This window comes from Coccomyxa subellipsoidea, assembly GCF_000258705.1.
Source record: "Coccomyxa subellipsoidea C-169, whole genome shotgun sequence".
Lineage (NCBI taxonomy): Eukaryota > Viridiplantae > Chlorophyta > Trebouxiophyceae > Coccomyxaceae > Coccomyxa > Coccomyxa subellipsoidea.
The window spans coordinates 2,534,515-2,559,292 of NW_005178038.1; the positions used below are offsets into that span (position 1 = coordinate 2,534,515).

Here is a 24,778-nt window from a genome sequence, read left to right on the forward strand (position 1 = left end):
TGAGCTCGGCCCTCCTGCCTGAGCTGACCTTTGTTTTTATCTTGCCCTCCAGCCAGGAAATAGTGTGCGTCCAGATCACCACCACAAAGCAAGCAGGAGTGGCTTGTTGATTCCTTAATGGCAACCTGCAAGTTTTAATTACCAGCTTCAAAGTCTCTGCCGGAGCAGTAAAGGTGATCTCAAGTGGGAGATCTTGATCTTGCATGTGCCATGCATACACTGGGCATGACTTCTGGCTTATGTGGCGTGCAGCACGAACTCGATTAGCAATGATTACTACTGCCAGTTGACGGGAAGTGCCACATCACTGGCAGCGGCGTGCTCGGCAGACCCGTACTGCAAGGCATTCGTCTACAACCCCAGTCGTGAGTTTATACCCATCTTCAGATTGTCAAAGTTGGCCTAGTTTTGACATTGGTGAATTAAGGTTTTGCTTGATATGACGTCACAGCGAGGTCAGTCAGGGTTGTCTTCGTCCATTTTAAATTAATGTGCACACTTGGGCACATGCTTAGTGACAATGGACTGTTGACATCATGTGCTGGCTCTGCTATTGTTCAAGGTATGATCATGGCAATCATGGACTGAAATGACTGTCGATCAATGACAATGGTTTGCTGCGCAGAGAGCATTGGGTGGCTGAAGGGAGGCAATGGCGTGCAGCTTGCCCCTCTGCAGTCATTGAGCTATTCTACGCCCAACCCCAACACTGCGGCGTATGTGCAAATATTCTCCAATTGATCTAATTTTATGGGGGTTCCCTGGGGATACCTACCTCACTAGCAATGACTGAGGCTTACATGCTCATGACCTGATCAGGTAGGCTGGTACCGTACCGTACCGTAGTGACTATGACAGATGACGACCAATTACATGTCTGCCTTGCACATGCAAGATCGCATTTGAGAAGAAGTTGTATGCAGACATGAAAGCAGAGATTGATAGAACATAGGAGAAAGGGCAAATCTGAAACACCAGACTGGTGACCTTGGATAGAATATTGCTCATGCATGGTGTCCCTGAAAGAGGTTTGTACAGACATGTGACTCTTTTGAGCCGGCAGGTGCCACGGTGGCATGTCTGTAGAGCTGCTACTGGCATGGCGGCATGTGCATGTAGTGTTATCTGACTGCCACAGTGACGGAATGTGGCGCCGCTTGAACAGTGCTCGGCAGTGCACACATGCGGCAGATTCGGAGAAATGATATCGTTGATTTCTTGCTCATATGAGCTGGGGGGGTGGTTGCAGCTCCGCAGAAATTGCTGATCGTTTCTTCACCTGCAGGATTCCACCTGTGATCCACAAATTTGACCAGCAGGATTCCACCTGTTGGTCAAATTTGTGGATCACATCCAACAAAGGTATCCTGAATCTGGAGCTTCCAGCTGGGAAGCTGACGTGGATCTTACGAACCTTCATGTGACAAATCGTAGTACACATCCCTTTTACTTGCTCGACATATTCTCCATCGATCTCCTAAAAGACATATTCTCAAATCTTTCGTGTAAACGATCTGTACAAATGACTCACAACTGCTGCAATCTACTGTTGCTTAGGGACGTTGCCTGTCACTGATTCTGCCAGCGAGTAAGATGCAGTACACGTCCTCAGTGGCCGTCCTTGCATCTTTGATACTATTATGCCAGACCTACGCTAGTGAAATACACGGTAATGAATTTCATTTCTGCTCGACAGTTCTTATTTTGACGTCCATTTGGTTTGTTTTGGAAGCTACTCACTGTAGGGTTCCGCGCAAGCCATCCCTGCTTTTGCAGAGTCGCCTGTTGATGCTAGATATCAGAATAGTATTTTGGATTTCTATCCATAGCTTTGACTTCCACTTTTTCTTAATGTGGTAAGAGTGATCGAGGATACTCCCGCTAGGCGTTGCATTCCAACCTTCGCGTTATGACAGTTCAGAAATAACATATGGAATGCTTGATGTTGCATTCGTGCAGGTGATGGTTTGAAATCTGTCCTTAGCAATGCTGATGTGGTAGCACCTTCACGCCAATTGCTGCAGATAGGTAAGGCACTTGCCATCGCTGTATTGGAAGCTGACACTGCAAGTATGTTACTATCCTTTCTTACTCTCATGCAAAAGTCACTTATAGGAGCATTGCTGAATGTAGGACGTACACAGCCAGCCACCTGTGTCACTGTGCCCCGCACAAACTTCTTGGGCAATGTGCTCACAGAAGGAGCAGCCAACCTGCAGCCATCCTCCGCTGCTTGCTGTGCTGTAAGCTGCGCATTCCTATAAACTCTGCCGTGAATTTTGCTGCTGTGCATGTGGTTGTAGAACATTTGCTAACAATCATGCATGCATTTGGAGTCCGTTGGTGAGGTGCAAGGAAAAATGATGACCGGCTTCCTCGGAGAAGAAAATGACCACGTGTGTGTTGGTGCACTCGTGCAAGAGCTATCCGAGTCAGATCTGCAATGCATGGGTTTACTGTGACATCACGGCTGGCTGCAAAAATGGCTTTGGAACGACGTACCCGTACCAGCAGTGCACGCTCAAGCAGATGCTCAGCATGCTTGAATCGGAACCGTCACTCACAACTGACCGCGCTTGGGCCGGCTCTGATTTCACCTCCGGCTGGCTTCGTGAGCAACTCGCCACTCCTCTTCCTGCTTGAAACAACTAATATTTCACTGTTACAGACGATCGCATCTCCTGCTGGGTCTTTGTTTATCGTGTTTGGAAGAGAGACGTTACATCTCGTGGTATCAGACAATCAAAAGTCAAAGAAGGTTGTGAGTGCATCATGCCTGCCAGCTCCAGTGTGTGCCCAGCACTTTTCAGCCAACGCGGATCATGCCCGACCAGCCATGCAAGTGCTGTGTGTATCCCAGACTCAATTAGGTGGTCACCTGTCAGACACAACTGACCAAAAGACCTCCCGTCTTTGCAGCAACATGGAGCAAGGCGGTGGATCAGCTGCCGGCGCCGTTGGGGTACAGCCGCCATTCAGGCGTTGACTTTGCCGGCTTCTTTGACTATTCCTGGTGCGCATACTCCCTGCCTCAGCTTACATTCAGCCATTGTGCGACACAACTTTTATCGCTGCACCCATAACTCTGCTTGGCAATACCGATGAAGAGAGCCGGAAAAGAGTGATGTACTGGCAAAGGGCCCCCCGGCTGCGGTAACAGCGAGAATGCTACAGGTGCAGCGTACTTCATGATTAAGGAAGGTTCCACAGACATGACGGTGGCATTTATTGCTTGCAGTCCCAATTCGCTCAGTGCTGACTACTGCAAGCTGACCGGAGACGTCAGCACAGTAGCTGCAGCATGCACAGCAGATTCCACATGCAGAGCATTCGTCTACAAGCCAGATGGTAATCCCTGCTGCCAATTGCTCTCTAGATACTGCCTACCTGATCATTGCGGCGTGCAGGTTCATTACAGCGATCCTTTGTGCATGAGAGCATGCTTGGATTACAGCACAACGGTGCAGTGATGGCTCTAGAATTAAGTCACATTTTCAACCACCGATGGCAATTGTCATAGTGTGATGTGCCTTACAGGCCTGAGTGAGCCAGAGCACAAGGCATCATGTTTTGGCACAGTCTGCTCAGTTCAAAGGTCTCATGCGGGTTTGTTGCTGCGCAGAAAACACAGGATGGCTGAAAGGAGGTCCGTTATCTGACCCTTCATCTTTTACAACATACTTCAGCCAAAACGCAACACCCAATGGCTTGGCGGTTACATTTATAAAGCTGTAAGCCAGATGGGTGGACAATTGCAGAGGCATTTCACTGCTGAAAGGGAGGTAGCGGGCACAAGTGCCTTCCCATAGAGCCCTGTCTGCATTGCATGCCGTGTTCCCTTGGAAACTTAATCTCTAATACAGAAGTATTTCGCACGAAGTATGTCCAAGCAAAACTCTGGAAAGTATTGCGAAGAGTGACAGTCTTCGTTTCGGGAATTCTCTAGTCTACCTGAAATCAGAAAGGGCTGAAGTCTGCCAGACAAGACTGATAATTGATGAGGAGGCGCTGCATCATTTGCATATGCACGCTCCCATGCCATGCACCATCCTGGTCATGCCATATTTTGAAGCCTGCAAACTGTCATGAACAGCATAAATATGAGCTTATGACTCAGATAAATAGGTAACGCAAGCCCAGATCAGGCGTCACAGCCGAGCGTGCGCGTGAAAACCTCCCCCGGGCGGCACTGCTCCCAGTGCACGATGTCGCCCCCGGCCTGCTTGCGGCAGCATGTCATGTGGAACCGCCGCGGCCCAAATCCAAAGTCCGGCTCCGGCGCGGCCGCCACCTCGTCCCACGTTGTCAGCGGGATGAAGCTCACCTGCGCGCAGATGCACTTGATCACAGGGGTCCCGGCCGCACCTGCAGAATCCTGTGATCTGTGCAGGGTCTCTTTTTGAGCGGTCAATACTCGTACATGCGTGCTAGCATACACGCCTGCAAGTGCGCTATAATATTGATTGTAACAAGCTATGTCAACCCCCTTGCCAGACGCCCAGCATGAGCACTTACTAAGACAAACTTACTTGAGCAAACAAAAGTTCCCACCGAAACGGGCATGCACTGATCAAGAAGTGGCAGCGAATGCATGCAAACCACAATGGAGAGTGTGATTTATTAAAGGCTGCTTGGGCACATTGAAGTGTACCACTGCATGCAGTGGCCCAGAGTCATGCCTATCTAGCTTACCTTGTCGGTGTAGAGCTTGCGAGCGGTCTCTGGGAAGTAGGCCTGCCGCACGCCCGGGTCAACGATGAACTTCTGGTATCCGGCGCGCAGAAAGTCCTCGCACATCAGGCTGCCCTCCGACGCCTCGCACTCTCCCCGCCTGTGCGTCCTGCACCATGCACGCTACTTTTCAAATTCTGGTTTTGCACGGCATGTGCGTGCACATGTGGCTCTCGGGCACCAGGTGGCACCCTCAGCATTATCGTGGCTTGCAGAAAGCTAGTGTTCTTCTATCTCTGTCTCACGCTCTCTCTGGTTGCACAGGGGTAGCCAGCACCTGCAAGCTGCTCAAAAATAGAGACAGGATCACCAGGTAGTTCAGATCAGACAGAACTCTGGTAAAAAGCAAGAGATTTGGGACATGCAGCCAGGTAGCGTGCTGGGAATTGCAGGGCGTAGAGTCTCACCTGAACTGGTAGCCCTGCTGGAAGGGGGCGCTGTTCATGACGGCGAGGCCATTCCAGCAGCAGGACACCGGAAAAGGCAGCCCCTTCTGCAGCCGCGCCAACGAATACTGCGCCCAAAGCACAGCACATTCACTTCTGTTGAACTATCTTGTAGCGACTGTTATGGGACCGATGCTAAATCACTTCCTTGATGTGATCAGCTGCTCCATTACACCAACATGCAGCTCGTGCGTGAGGTAAGCTGGGCTGCGTCCTCCAGCCGGCTGGCAACAAAAGGTTGGTTCCAACAAAAGGTGGGCTGTGCAGAAGATTCCCAGGCGGCGTTTCACGGCAGGAAATAATAGGTAATATATTATAACGAGTATATGTGTTACTCGTTTAAACAGAGTAAAGGCAGCATGGAAGGTCACCTGGTGCAGCACGAAGGGGCGGGAGTTGGCAAAGGGGATGCCGGAGAGGTCTCGCGACACCCAACTGTCGTAGAATATCAGGTGGTCGTGATTCTGGTGCTTGTACTGCGCGCACAATAATCACATCATCACCCTCTTGTTCTAGCAGCATTATTGCCAGAAGCATACTCCATTGACGGCCACAATGCCAGACAAAGAGTCTCCCCCGGGAAAAAATCTCAGCCGCGGGGATGGCGTTGTGCAGGACTTATATGCATCATGTTCATCACTCACAATGAGCTGACTCGAGGAGGCACTGGGCCGGGCAGGAGGAGGCATCATCATCAGGAGAGATGCTTGCATCGTGACCAGCAGAGCTGCGAAATAACATGCACAGTGATGAAGAGAGCCCCAAAATGACATGCGTCAGGACCGGGAGAGCTGCTGAAGGGGATGCATCATGACCGGGAGAGCTCCTGAAGGGGGAGTGAAAGGGGCCGGCAGCCTCACCCCGAGCTGGGGCCCGTGGGGTCCGTAGGGCATGATTTCTGCTGCGGGGATGTTGCGCCAATGGCGGTCCCACCCCTCGCGCACGTCCACGTGGAAGTCCATACCGCACAACAAGTCCCCATCCTGCGCCAGCAGCCGCACCTGCGCGCACGCATCAACAGTACTGCTTCATCATGCAGCCTGCATGCGGGTGAGCACATGAGCGTCACCTCAGACTGCACGTAGGCTTGGGTTTGCATGACAGAGCGGCAGCCAGGCTGACACTCCCTCTCCCGCTGAACAGCGACTGGCTCTCTTCTCTCCGAGAGAAAGACAGGAGAAGAACACTCCAGCACACTTGGTATTGTTTATATGCCCGTCAATATCTCAAGCATTGAATGGCATGCTATTGTCAGGCAGGCATTGTGCATGGTGGTCTGCTTGATGGCGGTGGACCAAAGAACAGCCTGCCAAGAGCGCTCACCACGTCGCGCGCGCAGAAGAACACGTCGTTGACGAAAACGATGCGGTCGGCGCGGAAGCCCTCGCCCGAGACGGCAGCGCTGCCGTTGCCGCCGGCGCCGCGCCAGAGCGGCTCCAGCGCGCGGTTGCGCACCTGGGCCAGGAAGTCTATCCGGTCCTCCCCCTCCGCGCGCGTCAAACCCCCTGCGCGCATGCAGCCAAGGATCGTTCAACATCACTAGACGTTGCATGTTACTGTAGTTCTCATATCCCCCGGTGCAGGCCAGGGCTTACATAACTTCCTCTGAAAACTAATTCAGAGGCCCCTGGCTTCAGACACTTGCGATGAAAGATCGCGCTGTCTGTTGATGTGCCGTATCGCTTCAGCAGCACAGGACTGTAGTGACATGTGTTGCCAGAATAATTTGACACGTGTGGGGGATGATGGTCACCTGTCACAATGCTACTGGGCACCTCAAGCAGCAGGAGCAGGCTCTGCAGCAACTCCAGCCACTCCCCTGTGACAGCAGCACAAACAGATCATAGCTTAACCTTTGTCAAGAAGTTTTTCTGAGGTACACCGTCGAGACTGGATTGATGGAAGCAGTCAGAGCGTGCTCAGCTTGTTTCACTCTGTATGCGTCTGCAGGTGGGCCAGAATGACTGCATGGGCTATTGTGGATAGCGTACACTGTTGTAGGACTCATTACATGCAGGAAATATATAAGCAGGCAAGTACCTGTGCGGTCTCTGCTGCCGCTCTCATAGATGGAGACATAGGTGCTGCCCTTGGGCAGCTGCAGCAGCAGGCTCAGGAGCTGCAGGGTGAAGTGCGGCAGCAGCTTCTCATTGTTGTGAAGGTTGCTAGCTACAAAGAACCGTTGTCTCTCTGCAATCTGTGGCAGGCTGGGGTCGATGATGCACGGGACTGCATTTGCACTCGCTCTGGCTTCGATGGCATGCAGCAGCTGCTGCACAGCTGTCAACGCCCTGCAATATAAGATTCTGACTGCAATGAATATCACTTCACCATTTCATCGAGTTTTTGGTGTTTGATACACCCGTTGGAGCCAGTCTGAATGGTATGTGCACGGGAACATCAGACATCCTCAGGCAGATCCCGGAGTCCTGGAAGCCCCTTTAGGACGGTATGGCAGATACAAAATGTAATTATTATAGTCATTGACAGTCTCCGCACCCTGACGAGCCTGCTAGGCGTTCGGCCTCGTCCCCTGTGCCCTGCAATGCCGCTGCCAATGCCAGGCCAAGATCTCGAGGTGAATATCCTTCGATGTGCAGAAAGATATCCCGCACTGATGTTGATGCTGGCCCGTTGAATACTGCCCTATGCGACAAGTAGGAAACGCCCAAGATCAAGCTGAGCACCAGAAAAATAATGATACTTTTTTTGCTGCCTCGCCCCTTTGTTCTCCTGTGTCTCAGTGGGCTGATCGGGGTGCTGATGTTCATTTCCTTCTTCTGGACGCCATACTGTGAGTTTCGAATTTCCTTTTATGCGTACCTTCAGATCGAGGCGTTGGAGCATGGGATGCCTAGTCATGCTTGAGTCATGTGGACTGGGGTGAGCCTGACTAGGCAGTCCTTGCATGTCTTTGACTTTCTCAGCTGCAGGGCATGGAGTAAATCGGCGCCTAATGGGGACCTTTTTTAACCCTTCATGGATGAGGCTCACGCTATTTTCCCCTATTGGTCAGGGGTGCTGACGAATTCTGCCACGCCTGGCACAGTACACCCGAGATATCATGATCATCTGGAATTTTACACAACTTGTGAGGCTTGAAGACTCGGAGTAAACGGCAGTCTGCGCCATACTTGGTACGATTTGATCCTACGATTGGCTTGTTCACTGTTACGCTGGTCTAAGTATGGTGATATCCAGACCAGAGATCACTGCAACTGCCACTCAACCACCTTGGTTTGCTGCAGGAGTGCAACAGCTGCGGCACCTGTCACAACTGTGTCATCTTATGTGACTCCAGCTGTAAGAGCAGGCCATTCAAAGCACGGCAGTGCAGATACTTCTTTCGCAGGGCAGACTGTCTGCGTTTTGTCAAAACCAGGCTCATTGAGGGCGAACTATGAGCAATGGCGCCTATGATCACAATTCTGACGCATCGTGCCCCTCAGACGCGCTTCCACTCCCCTTCTCCCCTCCAGCCTCTCTCCCATGGTCCTCCTCGTCATGATGCTGTATGATATCCCCTCCAACTTTGGCCGGCTGCTCTGGTGAGTCAGCCGCCTCCCCGCCTGCCACAGCCTCCGCTGCCAGATCTGCCTCAACCTGCACCAGTCGTACTTGCTAAAGAAACAGAAGTCCCCATGCCACATTAAGGCCATGTGATATGGCCTTCTGCAATTAATTGCTTGAGAACGCACCAGGCAAATCAAATGCAAAAACAACCCAATCGTGCTCCAATCTGCAAGCAAAATTCAGGGCAGAGAACAGGGAATCTCGTCTACATGTCCGGGATTAAGCGGCTGTAAGTTCCAAACATGCGGTTCATATTCTCTATCCCTGCCAAAGCATTTCTAGATAGACAGCCACATCAGCTGTGAAGCTGAGTCGGTATGCGCAGACAAGCCTGGCTCGGTCTAGGCGCACTCAGTCACCTTGAAAATTTTGAAAGACAAGATATGGGTCAGGAGTCGGGACAAGCGTTCTTGAAGGAGAGGGCACCTCGGCTGTGAAGGTGGCAACTTCTTCGTCGAGGCCCGGCCATTCGGCGACGATGCGGCGGGCGCTGTCCAGCTTGGGCTCCTTGGTCAGCGGGTTGTTGCACAGGTCGATCGTCTTGGCGTACTTCTTGGTTGCGTTGCCGCACCACGTCTCGCACCACAGCCACTCCTGCGCGCAAGCGTATTACTACTATTACTACTATTATTACAGGTCGGCAAACCCAAAGCCAGAGGCCATAGGGCATACACGCAGGGCGTCTGCAGCCACATCTGCGGGGCCTTCATTAGTCTGCAGCCTATCACTCACTCTATAATGAATCCTCTCATTCATAATTATTCAGACATTCTCATTTCTCATTATTCAAACGCATGGCCTCACTGGGGTCCCTGTGAGTTGTTTGTAACAACTAGTGCATTTCAGAGACCTGGTGGGAGGTGACAGCCTGAGGCTCATTGGCCTTCTGGCCAGTCTTTCGCTGTCCGTCTTTCTAGCACAAACTTCTGGTGTGTCAGCATTCTACCAAACGTTGCAATCCCACTGGACTTTAGTGACGGGTCACGGCAATTTTGATGCTGACATATGCAGAGCAGACCGCATGCAGGTGCACCTTGAAGCTAAAGCTCTCGAAGAGACTTGCCCCATTGCCAAATCGATACCACACGAAGGCGAGGAAGTTAGCGCACCTGGGGCAGTGAGAAGATGGGGACTTGGTGCTGCGCGTAGTTGGGCAGGTCCTGGTCCAGATTTGACAGGCTGGCAGGGTCGCGGCTGAGCTGGTCATACACCACCCGAAGCTGATCGCCCGCCGCACTCTGCCTGCAATCAATCCCGGCAAGCACACGGCGGCTCAGATCTTACCTGGCCAAAGCCGCTTGCATGCAGGGGGTCAGGTGCAAATCTGTGGCCACAAACCCCAATTTTTGAGCCGCTGCCGCTTGACCTTGTGAGTCACGGCAGTATCAGAGCGACTTTTCAAGGCCTGAGCACGAGTTTGCATGTCGCGCACGGTACTGTGCTGCAAAGGAAAGCATCTCTCACATTTTTCTTCTTCTAGATTATGATATTATACATGCAGGGAGACTCTTCCTCGCCAGCTCCTGGCGTTGCAGGCTCAACGGGTGATAGCATTGGATTCAGGCAGGTGCTGCGCAGGCACGGCGGTTATCCTGAAAGTCCAGCCGTCTCAGTACCTGCGGCAAGGGGGACGTACCTGAAGCGCACTAGATCGACGACGTAGAGGGCAGAGATGTGGTAGGGGCGTCCGCGCAGATGGTCCTTCCAGAAGCCCTGCTTCCAGAACCGGAACCCCTCCATCTCCCGGTTGTTGTCGCAGAACGGCGTGTATGCCAACGGAGCGCCCTGTGCAGTTTCATTGCGACAATTTCTGGGGTGCGGCATAGAACGTGAGCCGAATTCCCTCACTATCTGGCTTTGCTTTCAAAAGAAAATTATGTTCTCGCAATGGCAATGGCATGTAAGCCAGCGGAGGGGCCTGCAATTCAGATTTCATTTGTGGCCTTTGTCCTGCTGTTTCCTTTTTTCCTGGGGCCTCTGCTTGCTAGGAGACTGATGATATATATTCTTCTATCTTGCAGCATGACCCTGAATTTCACTTACCATGATTAAGACCTTTTGCAGGTCTAGCTGCAAGTGCAGCGGGAGATGAAAGTGTTTGCATTGTGAGATGGCACTGTGCATGCATGGGCAGCTAAAGGATTGATAGAACAATGCTTCGTGTGCGCAGTGGACTTTAAAAGTACCGTGCTTGCTGTGCATGCTGTGCAATACTGCTTCTTCCTCTTGACCCCCATCCAGCAAGTCACCAGCATAACATACCTTAAGAAGCTGGTGATAATCCACACTGACAGTCAAGCAGAAGCACAGAGCAGTCATGGAAAATACAGGGGAAAACATGGAATGCAGAGAAGAGACGTGCCTTGAGGTCCATGTTCCAGAGCTCGGCGAAGTCTGCGCGCACGATTTGGTCGGAGTCCACAAAGATGACCTTGCGCAGGGAGAGAGGGAACAGCACATCCAGGAACAGGATCTTGTACGCCCAGATTATGCGCTGCTTCTCCGTCTGTCCACACGCCAGATTTCCTCCTCAAATACTGGCTAGTGGAGGTACAGCAAAGCCAGGAGCTAGGAGCCTCTCAGGTCAGAGTAAGTCCAGGTGAGAGGTGCAACAACACACTGAGGGCAAGCAAGAAGAGCCTGAACACTTCCTCTGACCCGAGGACCTACTCGGCGGTATTCTGGCCCGGTATGTACAATTGCAGGAAACAAGTCGAACGAATGCTTCCTTGTGGCATTGCCTATCTGAGATGCATGATAATCGCGCCTTGCCATGCAGGGTTGGCGCTGCTGTCTGCTGTACTGCCACAGCCTCAGACCAGCGGACAAGAGCATGAATTCTGCTGACAAAGAGCTCCTCGCCTTGCATACACCGTCAAGCATGAGGATGGAAATAAAGTGCATCTTCTGTGGGGAGCCACACCTGCTTGTGCAGCCAGGAGGGCCACTTGTAGGTGACAAACTCGTAGTCAAAGCTGTAGTGGGCGGCCATGCGAGGCAGGAAGCGTTTCATCTGCGGCGACATGTAGTTCTTTATGAACCAGAACTTCACCCGCGCCCTGCGCCAGCACCCACACCAGCATGTCAGAAACACTGCATGCAAGAATACTCCCAATTATGTGTATCTTATTATAATTTCACACCTGCCTACCTCCGTTTCAGATTTACATTTTTGTGCATTTTTGTGATTAAATTTACCTTCAAGATAATTCTGCGCCATGATGCATTGCCCATGCCAACTGCTCTAAGGTTTTCTGTTGCCATGAAACGCATGTCGATGTAGCACCCTTTAGCAGGAGCATGGGTGGGAGGCTCACTTGGTGGTTCGCAGCACAGAGAGCACCATGATCTTCTGCAGGCGCTCGTACATGTGGCCGCTCGACACAGTGAAGATGTGGATGCAGTCTGGGTCCTCCTCTGCCGACAGCCCACCTGCCCGGCCCGGGCTGCCCTTGCTGCCCGGCGCCAGCCACGATGACACCTTGCCCCACACCGATCCTGCAGCCCAGACATATTTCACTACTGCTCCCATATGGGACGTCGTCTTTCAAAAGCATGACATGCAGTGATGGCTAGCATGACCAGTGTCATGATTCTTTGCTCCCTGGTGTGGCCCGTGTTCTCTCTCCAGTATCTGTCACCCCTCATGCAAACTAGACAATTTGATCAAGAATTGGACACAAAGAATTCGAAGACAGGCGAGCGAGAGCTGCATGCCGCCATTTTTGACAGCAAAAGACAGCTGTCCAAAGCAGCGCTAGTCCTGTACTTCTTGCACACTAGAACAAGACCATGCTCGCGCTGCTGCAAGCAGCAGCAAGCCGAGCGAGAGGGGGAGCAAAACCAAGGTTGCTAACCAACAGTGCGAGACACAAGCCTAAAGGGAGAGTGATTAAAAGCAAGGCAGACTGTAAATCCGTTGGCTGGAGCATGTCAATTGGCATGCATCAACGCGCAATGGGCAGCAGGGGCCATGCATGCCGACCTGTCTCACCCTCGCTGCCGGTGCCCAGTACATCTTCGCCCTCGAATCCTGGGCGCTTACGCAGGTTGAGCCGCATCGTGCGCCCTCCCAAGCTGTCTATCGACACCCCCGTGCTGATCGCACCCTCCTCTCCAGCTTCCTGCATATGTAAACCATTCCTGTGATACACATTTATACAATGCTAGATCTGCTCTCCTGGCTACTCATGGGCAGGTTTTCAGAGGTGAGCTGCCCAGGCTGTGTATGGATACCCCTGTGCTGATCAGCCCCTCCTCACCAGCTTCCAGCTGATTCCTGCCTGCATGATTGGTGCCTCCTCAGCGGGAAGCTGGTGAGGAGGAGCACCAATCGACCAAAACTTGAAACTCTGTCTCAGTCTTGCCCTCCTGGCTACTCAGCAAATCATGCTGAGGGTCAGTTGTGCCTACACAAGAGAAGGAAGAATGCAAGGCCTCTTTAGCGCCTGACTAGGCTCTGCGCAACCCCATGAGGTCCCTTGGCCTCTGTAGGGCTGACTGAACCAAAAAGTATAAACACAGCACCGTGGCTAGCAAGGTGACACAAATGATCGTCAGGAAGACAAGCTCTGAATGACTGGAATCAAGCCGTTCCTCCACATAACGAGATTCATGCTGTCTCCCAGCCAGCACAAAAGTGTGAAGGCTGCACCTGTGCGAGCACGCCGGCAGTGCTGTTGTCGACAAGGTAGAGGGAGCGCGAGCGGCCGGGCGCCAGCTGCAGGTCAAAGGCGCCGGGGGCCGCCTTCAGCTGGAAGTAGCCCAGGTTGGACATGACTATGGTGTCCACCAGCGCGGGCTGCTGGGGCGTTCCCAAAACCAGCTGCACACCCCTTGGCGTCATCTGCGCATGGGCAGCACACAAAAGGTTTCAGGCTACTGCCTCCCCATCACCACCATGGCATTACAAGCTCTTACAGCTCGTACTTGAGCTTTTTACTTAAAAATATGGGGTATAATGGAATTTATTCAGGGGGGATGAGCAGTGGTCATGGCCATGCAAAAACATCCTCAAGTCATGGTCCCCTTGAAACATATCATGTTGTTGGTACACCATCGCTGAAATCACGAGAACCTGTGAAGAATTCTGAACTTGGAATAGCATTGGCAGATGCTGAAAGGGGTGCGGCACTGCGTGGGTACAGAAAGAGAGTACGTGGGCATGTGTTGTAAAGATATAATGTTGAGATGGACACTTTCAGAGAAGAACAAGACAAAATGGCAGTGCGGAATCGTGGCTCAAAGACAAAAGGCATGATGAGGAGGTTTGAGCAATGAGTTGCTCACCTGTTCCCGGCTGCGCGCAGCGATGTCCACGCAGGATCCAGTCAGCAGCAGAGCCTCCAGCTCAAACTCCGCCTGATCATACCACATACCGCTTGAACGTGTTTTCTGAAATCCACTACCACATTTGCCATGCAATAAATGATGCCGCATTTATGCGCACATCACCAAGAGGTGAGTTGCAGGTGTCAACCAGTGGTCTGTGAAGCAGGCGGCACCTCTTGACTTTTGTGGGCCCTGACATATATAAAAAATAAAATATAAAAATATTATCACCGCATCACCTTCTGTGATAAATTCTACACCACTGACTGACAAGCGAACACCTCAAAACCACTATATTCTTTTGAAGGACAGACAAAACCCAACCACGACACGCCTGCTGACTCCAAAGCTGCAGGTATTCAAGCCAGCCCACAAAAGGAGGCCTAGATTGTACAGCGCCAGGTTCGACGGGTCCAGAATGGCTTTGCAATTATGAATACCAATGCTGCTTCGTGCTTGCTGAAGTGCTACAAGTACTTGGCCTGATAATCATCCCTGCCCCACTTACTGACGTTCCAAAGAACAAGTAAAAAAGAACGAGTACGTGGTACAGTCGATATAGTTGGTATCTTTCAACCCCACAAACAGAAGGCAGCATGTGCGCGCACCTGCAGGGAGGGTGCGGCGCCGAGGTCAGCGAGCCGCAGGTTGTCCAGGTCCAGGTCAGCGCGCACAGGCTCCACCAGCCACGCCTCAGGGACGTCCATGTTCAGCGTCAGAATGCGCCCGCTCGGCAGCCCCGTAAACACCGCCGCGGGCAGGCCGGGCTGCGATAGGCGCCCCTCACCTGCTCGCCAACGCAGGAAGAGTTTCAGACCGGAGGAAGGAGCCACGCTAGATTGCCGGAGAACAATATGTCTGTTGGCCCAGAAAAGGCCGTGGGTGCAAAAAGGCAGTGTCGAGATACCATTGCCTGGGAAAGCACTACACAGCATATTGTTGTGTTATCAGACTTGCAGACAGAGCAGAGATGAACAAGCAAAACATGTACGTCCAAGAGAGCAGACCTGAGGCAGAGATGTCGGGCAAGGAATATCTGTAGAATGACTTGAGCGGCAAGTCCGACAGCTCTGCCTGTGGGTTCAGGAAGACCTGCACATCATGCACAGGTGAAATTGTAAGATCTAATTTGGCCACCTTCAAACGACACAAGAGGCGGCGGTCTCCTTCATCTGTCCTCTCTTGATAGATTTGATACCGCAGGCAATTGCAAGAATAATTGACAGGTCAGGCATGCCTATCATTCCCCGAGTACTAAGGTTCAGTGACTGCCCGTGTCTGATATCAGGGGCCTTCCAGAATCCCGGCCGTGAATGTGATCTAGAAGCTGTCTTCATCAGGTTGGCAAGCCCGGCAGAAGACCAAACTTGCCTTGATGCTCGGCTGCAGCGTGTCGGCCAGGAATTGGAGAACGGGCGCCACTCGCTGCGCGGTCTTGGACAGCGGATCCAACACAGCCCAAATCTCCACTGCAACGCCCGCTCCTTCAACCGTGATGTTGCTCACCTGCGGTGACAAGCCCCGCAGCGCCGCTATAAGCTTGGCCGTCTTTCCTGCCCCCTGCGCGCGAATCCACGACATCAATAATTACTACAGTGCTGTAGTAGTCATTCTCAATCCCGCACCTCCGGCGGTGCAGGAAACTTTTCATAGCATCGTTTAGGGGTTCCTGACTCCGAAAGTACCAGGGTCCTGCTCCATTAAATTGGGCTGTCGGGAGCTTTCAGAATCTTGTCTCGAAATTATCATAGGTTTTGTAGTTTAAGAAGATATGGTCTATTTCTCTACCCTTATGGCCAGAATTACTTACCTACTTGCTGCGGGTATTAAATTGACCACTACAGTATTGGCATGTTTGGACTGTATATTTCATGCTTGTGCTGCATCCCTGCTAGAGGTCCAGTGACGTGCTGCGTGTGTAGCATTCTGGCACGTGGGCAAAGCACAAGGACAGACCAACCGGCAAAATATGAAGGTGGAAGCAAATTCCTGCAGAACCTGCCTCAAATTTGAGTCCGGGTCTGCTGAGGCAGCCGCTGCACAGCGCAGTCATCCCGAGCTGGTTTACCTAGCACATGTTGTTCTGATATTGACATTGCTCTTCATTCAAGAGACTAAGGAGAGAAGGATCGTTGCCAGTAGTGAGCAGTCACCTGCTGCACGGCTCCGTGCTGAGCAAGCACGGACGAGGCCACGGCAGCTGCGTTGCTCAGCTGATCGGACGTCCACTCCTCCGCCTCGTCAGCGCCGTCCCCGTCAGCGCCCGCTGACTCAGCGCTGACTGTGCGCCCCTCCGCCTGCGCTGTCATCACTGCAGCCGCCACCTGTGCCAAGACTTTGTTACTTATTTAGCCATTGCAATCAGTCCTTCTGTTACATATCATGGTGGCCTGCTAGGACGCTGTGAGGAGGCGTGGAGGCTTGGAGATTAAAGAATTGCATGCTCGAGTATAAATGCTGCTTCTCTACACCCGATAATTAAATATGCGTCCTATGCTTTCAGTGGCAGGCAATCACAACAGGTGAGGAACCAGCACAAGAAGCGACAATTTCACAAGCCTGACATTGCCTGGAGTGTTGCACGCCACAGTAGCTTCCAACTGACGAGATGGGCTCACGGATTCATAACAAGCACGCATGGCTAACCTGCTTGGCGACCTGGGCCGCGTCTGCATACAGCGTCAGCAGCCCAAAGTCCTCCGTCACCAGCGAGTCAGCATTAGCGAGCGGCACGACTCGCCCGTTAGTCACCACTGCCGCCGCACCAGCCTGCAGCCCCAGCGCCTTCCTGGGCATCACATATGAAATATCTATTTAGACAAATTTTGTACCTTTTTATGTTTCGGCTTTGCTGGCTCAAGTGACATCAAAGTGCCAGCTTGAGCACTCTTATTACAGAACGCATATTGTAAGACTTTGTCTCGTGATGCACGCATGCATGCCAGCAGCATTCTGGAAGTCAACATGATGCTAGCAACAGAGGCATTCTGACGAGCAACATTGAGAGTTTTCCCAAGGAAGGAAATATGGCATGAGTTGGTGAGCGGGTGCTTGGCGGACCTGCAAGCCTCCGCCAGCCTGGCGGCGGCTGCTTCGCTGGCGGTCAGGTCAGCTTCTAGCGCCTTCTCGTTCAGGCCTGCGTCCTTTGCCAGCGCCACAACCTCCTCCACACTCCCCACCCCTGCCCATGCAAATCCATCCTTCAAAGCTTGAAATCTTACACCTCACACCTTATGCTCCGACGCTTCTTGCTCGCAGTGAATCTCTGGGTATCATCCGATGGCACATTCTCAAGGTCAAAAGAGACGTGCAATTGGGGCATGAACATGCCTGAAAGGGGTGTGCACGTCAGGCATGTGAAACCAGCAAATGCTGAGGTATATTTGGAGGGAGATTGTGACACTCTGCATTGATGGCAGGCTCGAGAGGTATCTAAGCACCTGCGTGGGACTCCAGCAAGCTTTTCAAGAAGGGGAGAATCTTGGGCCGGCGGCTCTGCAGCCGGGAAGCAGCCGTCACAGCGCGAGCGAGCACGCTGATGTCAGCAGTGACATCAGCGGGGTTGTGCACCAGCGCCACCCTGGCGCCCTGGGAGGACTCAGCCTCCAGATGACCCAACGCCCCCAGGACTAATTTATGCCCCGCCTGTCAACAAATGCACAGCAGGGACTGAAGCAAACTTCAGGGCACTGAAAAACTTCTGCCTCAATCTGGATAAGGCAAATTGATTGAAAGGACATACAAGGCAATGCAAGTGTCATGTAAGGAAATAGGGCTGCATCACAATATGTAAAGTTCGCAACATAGACTTTCGAAGCACTCTCTTCACTGTTTGGTGTACCAATAGAGCAAGTCTGCTACTTGACTCCAATCATGCTGGCAAAACAAACACAAACTGCAAATTGGATGGAAATGTGCATGGCAGAGAGCAGAGGGGCGTGCCTGAGTGTCAAAGTCAGCAACAAGCCAGTGGGTGATGCCCTTGACTTCGTCCTGGGTGGAGGCGTGGTGGAGGTACCCCAGCTGAGACCATGGCTCCTGCATGGGACTCAAATCTGGCCCCACCAGTGCCACCTGTGACCAGTGGAAATATTGTTAAGTCACTTGGCCATATTTGTGCACGTTTAAATCAAAATTGACTTAAACATGAAGTAAAAAGCCCCAGATACTGAAGGCTTTATAAAGACAGAGCTGCTCCATCTCGAGTAATCCCTCAGTGTTCTTGCCCGCATCAAATGAAGCACTGCTGTCCAATCTTTCATGTGCTACTGACAGCTGCATAGCTTGGGACCATTATTTACAGCATTAAACAACATGGCCATATCTATGTATGTTCCCTCACAACTGACTCAAACCTGGGGTATGAAGCCCCATTCCTGTACGCTTTATAAAGACAGAGCTGCTGCATCTCAAATCAGTCCCTCAGCTTGCTTGCCCACATCCAATGAAGCACCACTGTCCAAATTTTACGGACAACAGTCAGTTGCATAGCTTGGCAACCAATCAGAAAGCCAGTCACTGAGCATTAGTGATACAGAAGTGGTCCCACCTGCTTTGGTGATTTAGCCGCTCCGTCGGAGTCAGACTGCAGCAGGGTTGGGTTGTACTTTGGCGCAGCATTGAAGACGCGCAAGATCGCCTCCAGAATGTCTTCGTCGCTGTCTTGGATCCGGCCAAAGTATATTTGCTCCTGCGCTCATCATGCCACCATAAAAATCTGGAAAATTCCTGGTGAGCGTGCGCCTTTCTTAAAGATCCATTCAGGCACGTCAACCGATAGGAATGTCCCTCTCTGGGACCAAGACAACTTCAGATCTTTGCATCTTGCATCCTCTATGAACCTGATACATGCTAAAAAGGGTTTCAGCATGACCATTGCTGCAAATTTTATGCATGATTGTGGACATGCTGGGCAGAGGAAGAAGCCTGACACTGTATCCTAGTGGTCAGTCGCATGTGATAGCCCCCTCTACCTGACCACACACAGGTGTCGGAAGGACAACCTCACATTGCGCCTCAAATGCAAGAGACTCAATTGCAGCAGAAGACAGCATGGGGCCTCACCTGGAGCCTCTGCTGCTCGACCTGCAGCTGGTAGGGGATCATCTGCTCCCAGGGAACGCCCTCGCTGGACGTGACAAGCAGCCCATTCACCCAGACAGCTGTCCCCACCCCCGCCACCCCCTTACTAATGGTAAAGGCAACGCCCTTCACCAGCTCTTCCATCACTTCCTTGGGCCCCTCGCTCAGCTGCACCACAGCACAGCCTTGTTAAGACTCCATGCAAGCCCTGAAATTTTGCTACGTGGCCTTATACCAGTGCCTTCCCTTTGTGTATCTAGTCCTTTACATGTAAAAATACATGACCGAGCAGTGCATGATCTATACGGTGCATGCATCACAAGTATTACACAAAAGCTGTTACTCAGGGAGTTGGAGAACCACCAACTTTTATACCACCAAACAACGAAAGTGTGCATGCATGCCGCCTAGCAGCATGCATGTTCATGAAACCACAGCAGATACAACGAACTGGAGGCCACATGATTAGAGATATGCACAGGGGTGAGAGGCCGTATACGGACCTCCTGCAGTGCTGCGGCGGGTGTGAGGTCACGGTTACGGGTGTCTGGCAGGTCCCCCCAGGCCGCCAGGAACGCCTCTTCCACCGACGTCCAGCTCAGCGCGTCCCCCGCATCCTCCCCCATCAAATGCTCTGCACAAAAAACACCCACCATCAACTTCTTGTCAGCCTCAATGCCTTGACCACATGAATCATGCCTGAAGATGGGGTGCCACGGTAATCAGGATCAGGATAAATGCCACTGAGAGGTCTTTTTGTTTGCGTATGTGCAGAGTATTGGTTTTGGGCTCATGGGGCTGGGATAGATGAAAGTATCATTGTTGCAAGGTGTTCAAAAGCAAAGCAGCCTTTCCCTCTGCCGCTAGCTCTGCCTACATGTCTGCATAAACAGAGAGTATGTAGAGACTGTTGAGAAATCCGTCTGATTGCTCACTGAGTGTTCTTTCATGTATGGGTCAATAAGATGGGTGGGCATGGCGTGCAGCCAGCAGGCAAGGCTAGGAAGGAAAAAGACAGACCTGCACGGGCCCTTGACAGGAATTTGAAGGCAGCCGGCGCGCCGGCCGCGTTCTCCAAGTAGATGTACGCTAGCGCAGCCCGCTCCGATGCTGAGAGGTCCTCCCATGCCGCGCTGGCCGCCACCTCAGCTCCTGCTCGGGAATCACTGTCGTCTCTACACCAGTGCTAGTCACGAGTCCCCAAAGTTTCCTCCCCACAGTTGCGCTTAAGTAGGAAGACAGCTGGACCTACTATATTTTTTGTTTTTGGGATCTTCTGTTTTCGATGACAACAGCCTAATGGTGCCCATGCAACAGGTAAAACTGCGACTTGCAGCAGTTAGTGTAGGAGCTGAAATTCTTCTGAGAGGGAGTCAGGGTGCACGCACCTGACTGCTTGACGCGCTGGATTGTGTCTGGTGGCAGCAGGATGGCGCCACAGCGGACCGGCCAGGTGGCAGAGAACAGCTCCAGCAGCACGCCGGCCACCCTGTAAATATACCAGACGGCCTTCTCCGTTACTTATTTTGACTAATCTGCAGCATCGACAAATGGGAATGGGTCCGAATCTACTAATCAACCCAGAGGCCCAGCACACAGTATGCTGAGGCCCTGTGGCCTCCTGTCTTGCCCCTGTGGTTTGCATGGGAGGCTTAATTAAGCAAGCTTACACAGATCAGCAAGAAAACAGAGATGGTGGGCTTCACTGTGGCTGACTGCATGGGCAGGGAGAATTAGGTCAAGAACAACGGTCAATCCGACAGTCTGACCCATGACATAGGAGCCAGAAGTAGGGCTTGCCGGGGCCCGGTACCAGCAGTACCACTGACAACTGTAGAAGACATGCAAGCAGAGCAAGGGGTTTGCAGGGGGCGCGCACTGGAGGCCCTGGGCGCTGCCGGGGTCGATGAGGCCGACGGCAGAATATAAATTGCGCTGCACGCGGTGCAGCTGCCCCGGGAACATGGGCTGCAGCAGCGACGCCAGTTGCTGGCCCCAGTGCCAATACTGGCGCCCGCTCTCAATGTCATTCAGCCATCGGATGGCTTCACTCGAGCGCAGGTCGATGCGCAGGTCCTCCGCGGCAACCTCCTTCATCTGCAACGTTTTTTTATTTTTAAAATGTAGTCCGCCCAATCTAGAGGAGCGCCAGAGAAAATGGGCGCGGTTGTATTATGGCCTGCCCAAACCAAATCGAGATGCAAAAGCAGGGACTGGGGAGCTCGAAATAACAGCAAAGTCACACAGACAGATGAAGAGTGGAGACTAGCAATTGTTGTAGCAAGTAAGTATGTGCAGATCACTCTAGATTTAAATCCTCAAACTTGAATGTGAAGTGTGGGATACGTCTCGTGCGATACCAAAGACCTCAATATTTAGCAGAGTGGAAGTTAGGGGTCAATCTTATCACCGCGATTTAGCCATGCATTGCTTTGTGCAACAGCTTCTACTGTTTGTGATATGGTGTCACATGGACTCTGGCAGAAATGCATTAATAAGCTGCAGAATGGCAAGAAGTGTGGTGCTACAATGTGAGAAGGGGTCTGGTGGGGGAAAGAGAAAGCTGCACCTCGGAGCGCAGCTGCACCAGAGCAGTGATGTCTGCCGGCTGCAGGCCTGTCTCCTTCAGCTTGTCCATCAGCCGCACCTGCCACCCAAACCGCACGCAATTTTTAGTTTCCCTGACTCAAGATGGCATATTGCATACTGCCAATGCATATATTTGACCAGAGGCCGGATTAACGCTTGCGAAGGCGCTTGTCTTGTGACCCTTCAACAGCTGAAACACTAGCGCTGTTCCACATTAGTATAAAGAGGCTTTGCATGGATATAGCACATCTGCAGTGTGAAAAAATGTGTGTGACAGGTCTGCTCACCTCCTTCCTTATCTGCTCCATGAGGGTGTAGAGATCAAAGGTGCCAATGTCTGTGGGGATACCATTCACCAGCATGAAGCTGGAGCCTGCATCATGAGAAATATCCAGCACGGTCACACCAGAAAAGTGTCAACCTAAAAACCACTGTCCACCATAGCATTCTGCTTCATGTAAACAGAAAGGCATCCAAATTGGCAGTGGCAACCATATTGGCACCGCTCGTCTACCTCACATGCTCATTGTTATGCAGGTTCTTCTGCATGCCTCTTAAACAGTCTGCATCTGAAGTTGACAGAGAAGAGACAATGTGAGTTTGCATGCGGCGGTCACGGCCCTGATCCACGCTATGAAAAGACATCTTTTGCGGCAATGGCAATCAGTGTTGCACTGCAAGTCATCCCCACATGCTTGCGGTAAGCAAGAACATATGAAGAAACAGGCATGTTGGAATGATATGGCAGTGTCAATGAAAAGTCCAGGTGGAAAGTACGGACCTCCCTGCAGAACGCGGTGCAGTTTCTTGAGCTCGGAGCGCAGGGCCTTGGGAACAGACACGCGCGAGAGCGCTGCGGCCAGGTTGGGGAAATTCTGCGCCATCTGCGTCAGCGCCCGTAACGGCTCGCTCGACGCCGCTATGCGAGCCGCTGCCTGCAGGCCCAGCTCCTTCATGTCCCACACCTGCAAATTGCAAAGGAGAAAATAGTAGCCCTGTCAAACCCCGCACCTATGTTGGTCCAAAACATCATTGCATGCTTATAGAAAGGATGCGCTGCCGCAAGACTTGCTCCAGAGTGTCTAACATCAGAAACAAAACCAGTCAATCACCAGCACGTTCTCATGCCCTGGTTTCCTACGGCAGTAGACAGCCCGGTCAGCAGGAGCTACTGCACGAATGAAAAGGATGGTATGAGATCATGTCATCGTCTACAGAACAGGAAGCGTCTTCTGCACAGGCAAGGCCACTGATTAGTCAATATAAAATTAACAGCTGTGCCCTGCCTTGAGGGCCTCGTTGTCGGAGGAGCTGGCAAGAAGGTGGTCGCGGAAGCTGAGCAGCGCCTGGTGCGCCTCCGGCCGCCGCTCGATTAGGCGCTTGAACAGGAACCCCTCAACTTCCAGCGGGCCCTCATCCTCCTCCCCTGCCTCCTTTGCCGCCTCCTTCTCGGCTTCCACCTGTACAATTTCATTCTCAGATTCAAATTTAAAATTCAAATTAAGAACAGATCTTAACACATTTTGAAACTGGATGTTGGTCCATGGCAGGAGTTGTCGGGAAGACTGTTCTTAATGCAGTCTTTCAGAGCCCGAGGCTTGTACGGGTAAGCTTAGCGTCACGCAACATTTGGAAAGCAGTCTGACCCTGTAATGTAACCCTGGACTGAAATAAGGCCCTTCGGCCAAATGCATGCTGTGCCTAAGAAGACTTGCCCGGAGCAGCAAAGAGGGTTGTGCTTCAACCTCACTGGCTGGCCACATGCTCCCTTAGAGAGCTTCAGGTATCCCAGAAAGGATAGAAGCTATGCCCTAAATGCTTGGGGCAACGCTTGTCAGGCACAATAAGCATGGTGCTTGCTACATGCATTCTACAAGTAATTGTCAATATCCATTGGTCAACTATCCACATGTTTGAAGCTGCTCAGTATGTCGCGTTCATCTGGGAGCTACCAGTGTTCTCCTTGTCAGTGCCCCGCGCCCTGGGCGGCGCATGCCTCTGCGGCGTGGTGTCAGACGGGCAGGGTATCAGGGGCAAATCTCCTACCTTGGAGTCGTCAAGGGCGCTGTACTCCATGTTCTTGATGGCCAGCTCCACGCCAAAGCCGGGCAGAGGCAGGCCGCCTCCGCTGCCCAGGCCCACACAGCTCTCCCCGGCCAAACAGCCCTCCGCCAGCACCGGCCGGTACACGTACACCAGCTTCCCAGCTCCTGAGCAGCGACCAGCAACAGTCGCTGTGCATGCAGGCTGTGCGCAGGAAATGCGCATCATTGCAAACAAGAGGCGGTGATGGCGGTGTTTGCAGTGTTTGAAGTGGCCTGATGGATTTCCTTGCGGGAGTGAACTGGTTCAGGAATTTTCATGTTAGGGAGGGCCCGGGGTAGCAGAATCAACCACCATTTCTGAGCAGACGAGGCAATTACAATTCACCTTTCTCTGCAGCGGAGAGGATGAGCGCATGCATGCGCCGGAAGCACTTGGTGCCGATGGCGCCATAGAGGACCACAGCCGTCGCGCGGCGCAGCTCCGTATTTACGGTCGCTACGGCCGCGCCGGCCGGCGCAAGGACGTGGTCGAATGGCTGTAGTTGCGCCTGATCTGGCACGGCATAGTCACCCTCGCCAACTTCCGCCAGCTTCTTGATCAGCTCCTCTTCCGCTGACACGCTTGCCCCCCCGATATCCACAAAACAGCAGGATCCCTGCAGCATATACTTATCTCTCAAATTCCCCGCCGACATCCCCAAAACAGTGCCCCTGCAGCAAGGAGCTACTCATGAGACTAGCCAACCTTTCTGCTCACTATTTGTTTGTGGACCATACACTCACATGCCCAAGGACATTAACTCTTGCGTTTGCAATGCATTTTATGCTTGCATGCTGAAAAGGTAGCGGGGATGACCGGCTGTATGTCGGCCGCTGCTGCCTGGGTACGGAAGAACTCCAGCCGAGGTGACAGCTGTCGGATGCTCAGCACCACTTGCAGCACCTGCGGCGCAATAAGCATGCGTACTTGCCAAGTCAGGC

At 52.3% G+C, this 24,778-nt stretch overlaps 2 protein-coding genes across 2 annotated transcripts; both read right to left on the bottom strand.

The window, feature by feature from the left end:
- Positions 1-4,141: 4,141 nt before the first annotated feature.
- Positions 4,142-8,024, bottom strand: COCSUDRAFT_65574 (hypothetical protein; the record flags this gene model as incomplete). The annotated part of the gene is made up of 10 exons (XM_005649364.1): positions 4,142-4,324; positions 4,693-4,840; positions 5,139-5,245; positions 5,549-5,653; positions 6,038-6,178; positions 6,501-6,682; positions 6,931-6,996; positions 7,218-7,468; positions 7,677-7,717; positions 8,001-8,024. The coding sequence occupies 10 exons, from the start codon at positions 8,022-8,024 to the stop codon at positions 4,142-4,144; spliced, it is 1,248 nt and encodes a 415-aa protein (XP_005649421.1).
- Positions 8,025-8,246: 222 nt separating this feature from the next.
- Positions 8,247-24,758, bottom strand: COCSUDRAFT_65575 (hypothetical protein; the record flags this gene model as incomplete). Its single annotated transcript, XM_005649365.1, has 32 exons — positions 8,247-8,780; positions 9,177-9,344; positions 9,860-9,992; positions 10,387-10,535; positions 11,089-11,256; positions 11,674-11,809; positions 12,068-12,248; positions 12,736-12,874; positions 13,405-13,596; positions 14,040-14,111; positions 14,690-14,868; positions 15,089-15,173; positions 15,444-15,641; positions 16,235-16,405; positions 16,728-16,869; positions 17,142-17,262; positions 17,522-17,726; positions 18,045-18,155; positions 18,631-18,771; positions 19,146-19,331; positions 19,667-19,797; positions 20,184-20,315; positions 20,552-20,652; positions 21,043-21,260; positions 21,733-21,810; positions 22,040-22,125; positions 22,534-22,717; positions 22,865-22,923; positions 23,026-23,212; positions 23,799-23,962; positions 24,183-24,453; positions 24,654-24,758. The coding sequence occupies 32 exons, from the start codon at positions 24,756-24,758 to the stop codon at positions 8,598-8,600; spliced, it is 4,776 nt and encodes a 1,591-aa protein (XP_005649422.1). The 3' UTR covers positions 8,247-8,597.
- Positions 24,759-24,778: the final 20 nt, after the last annotated feature.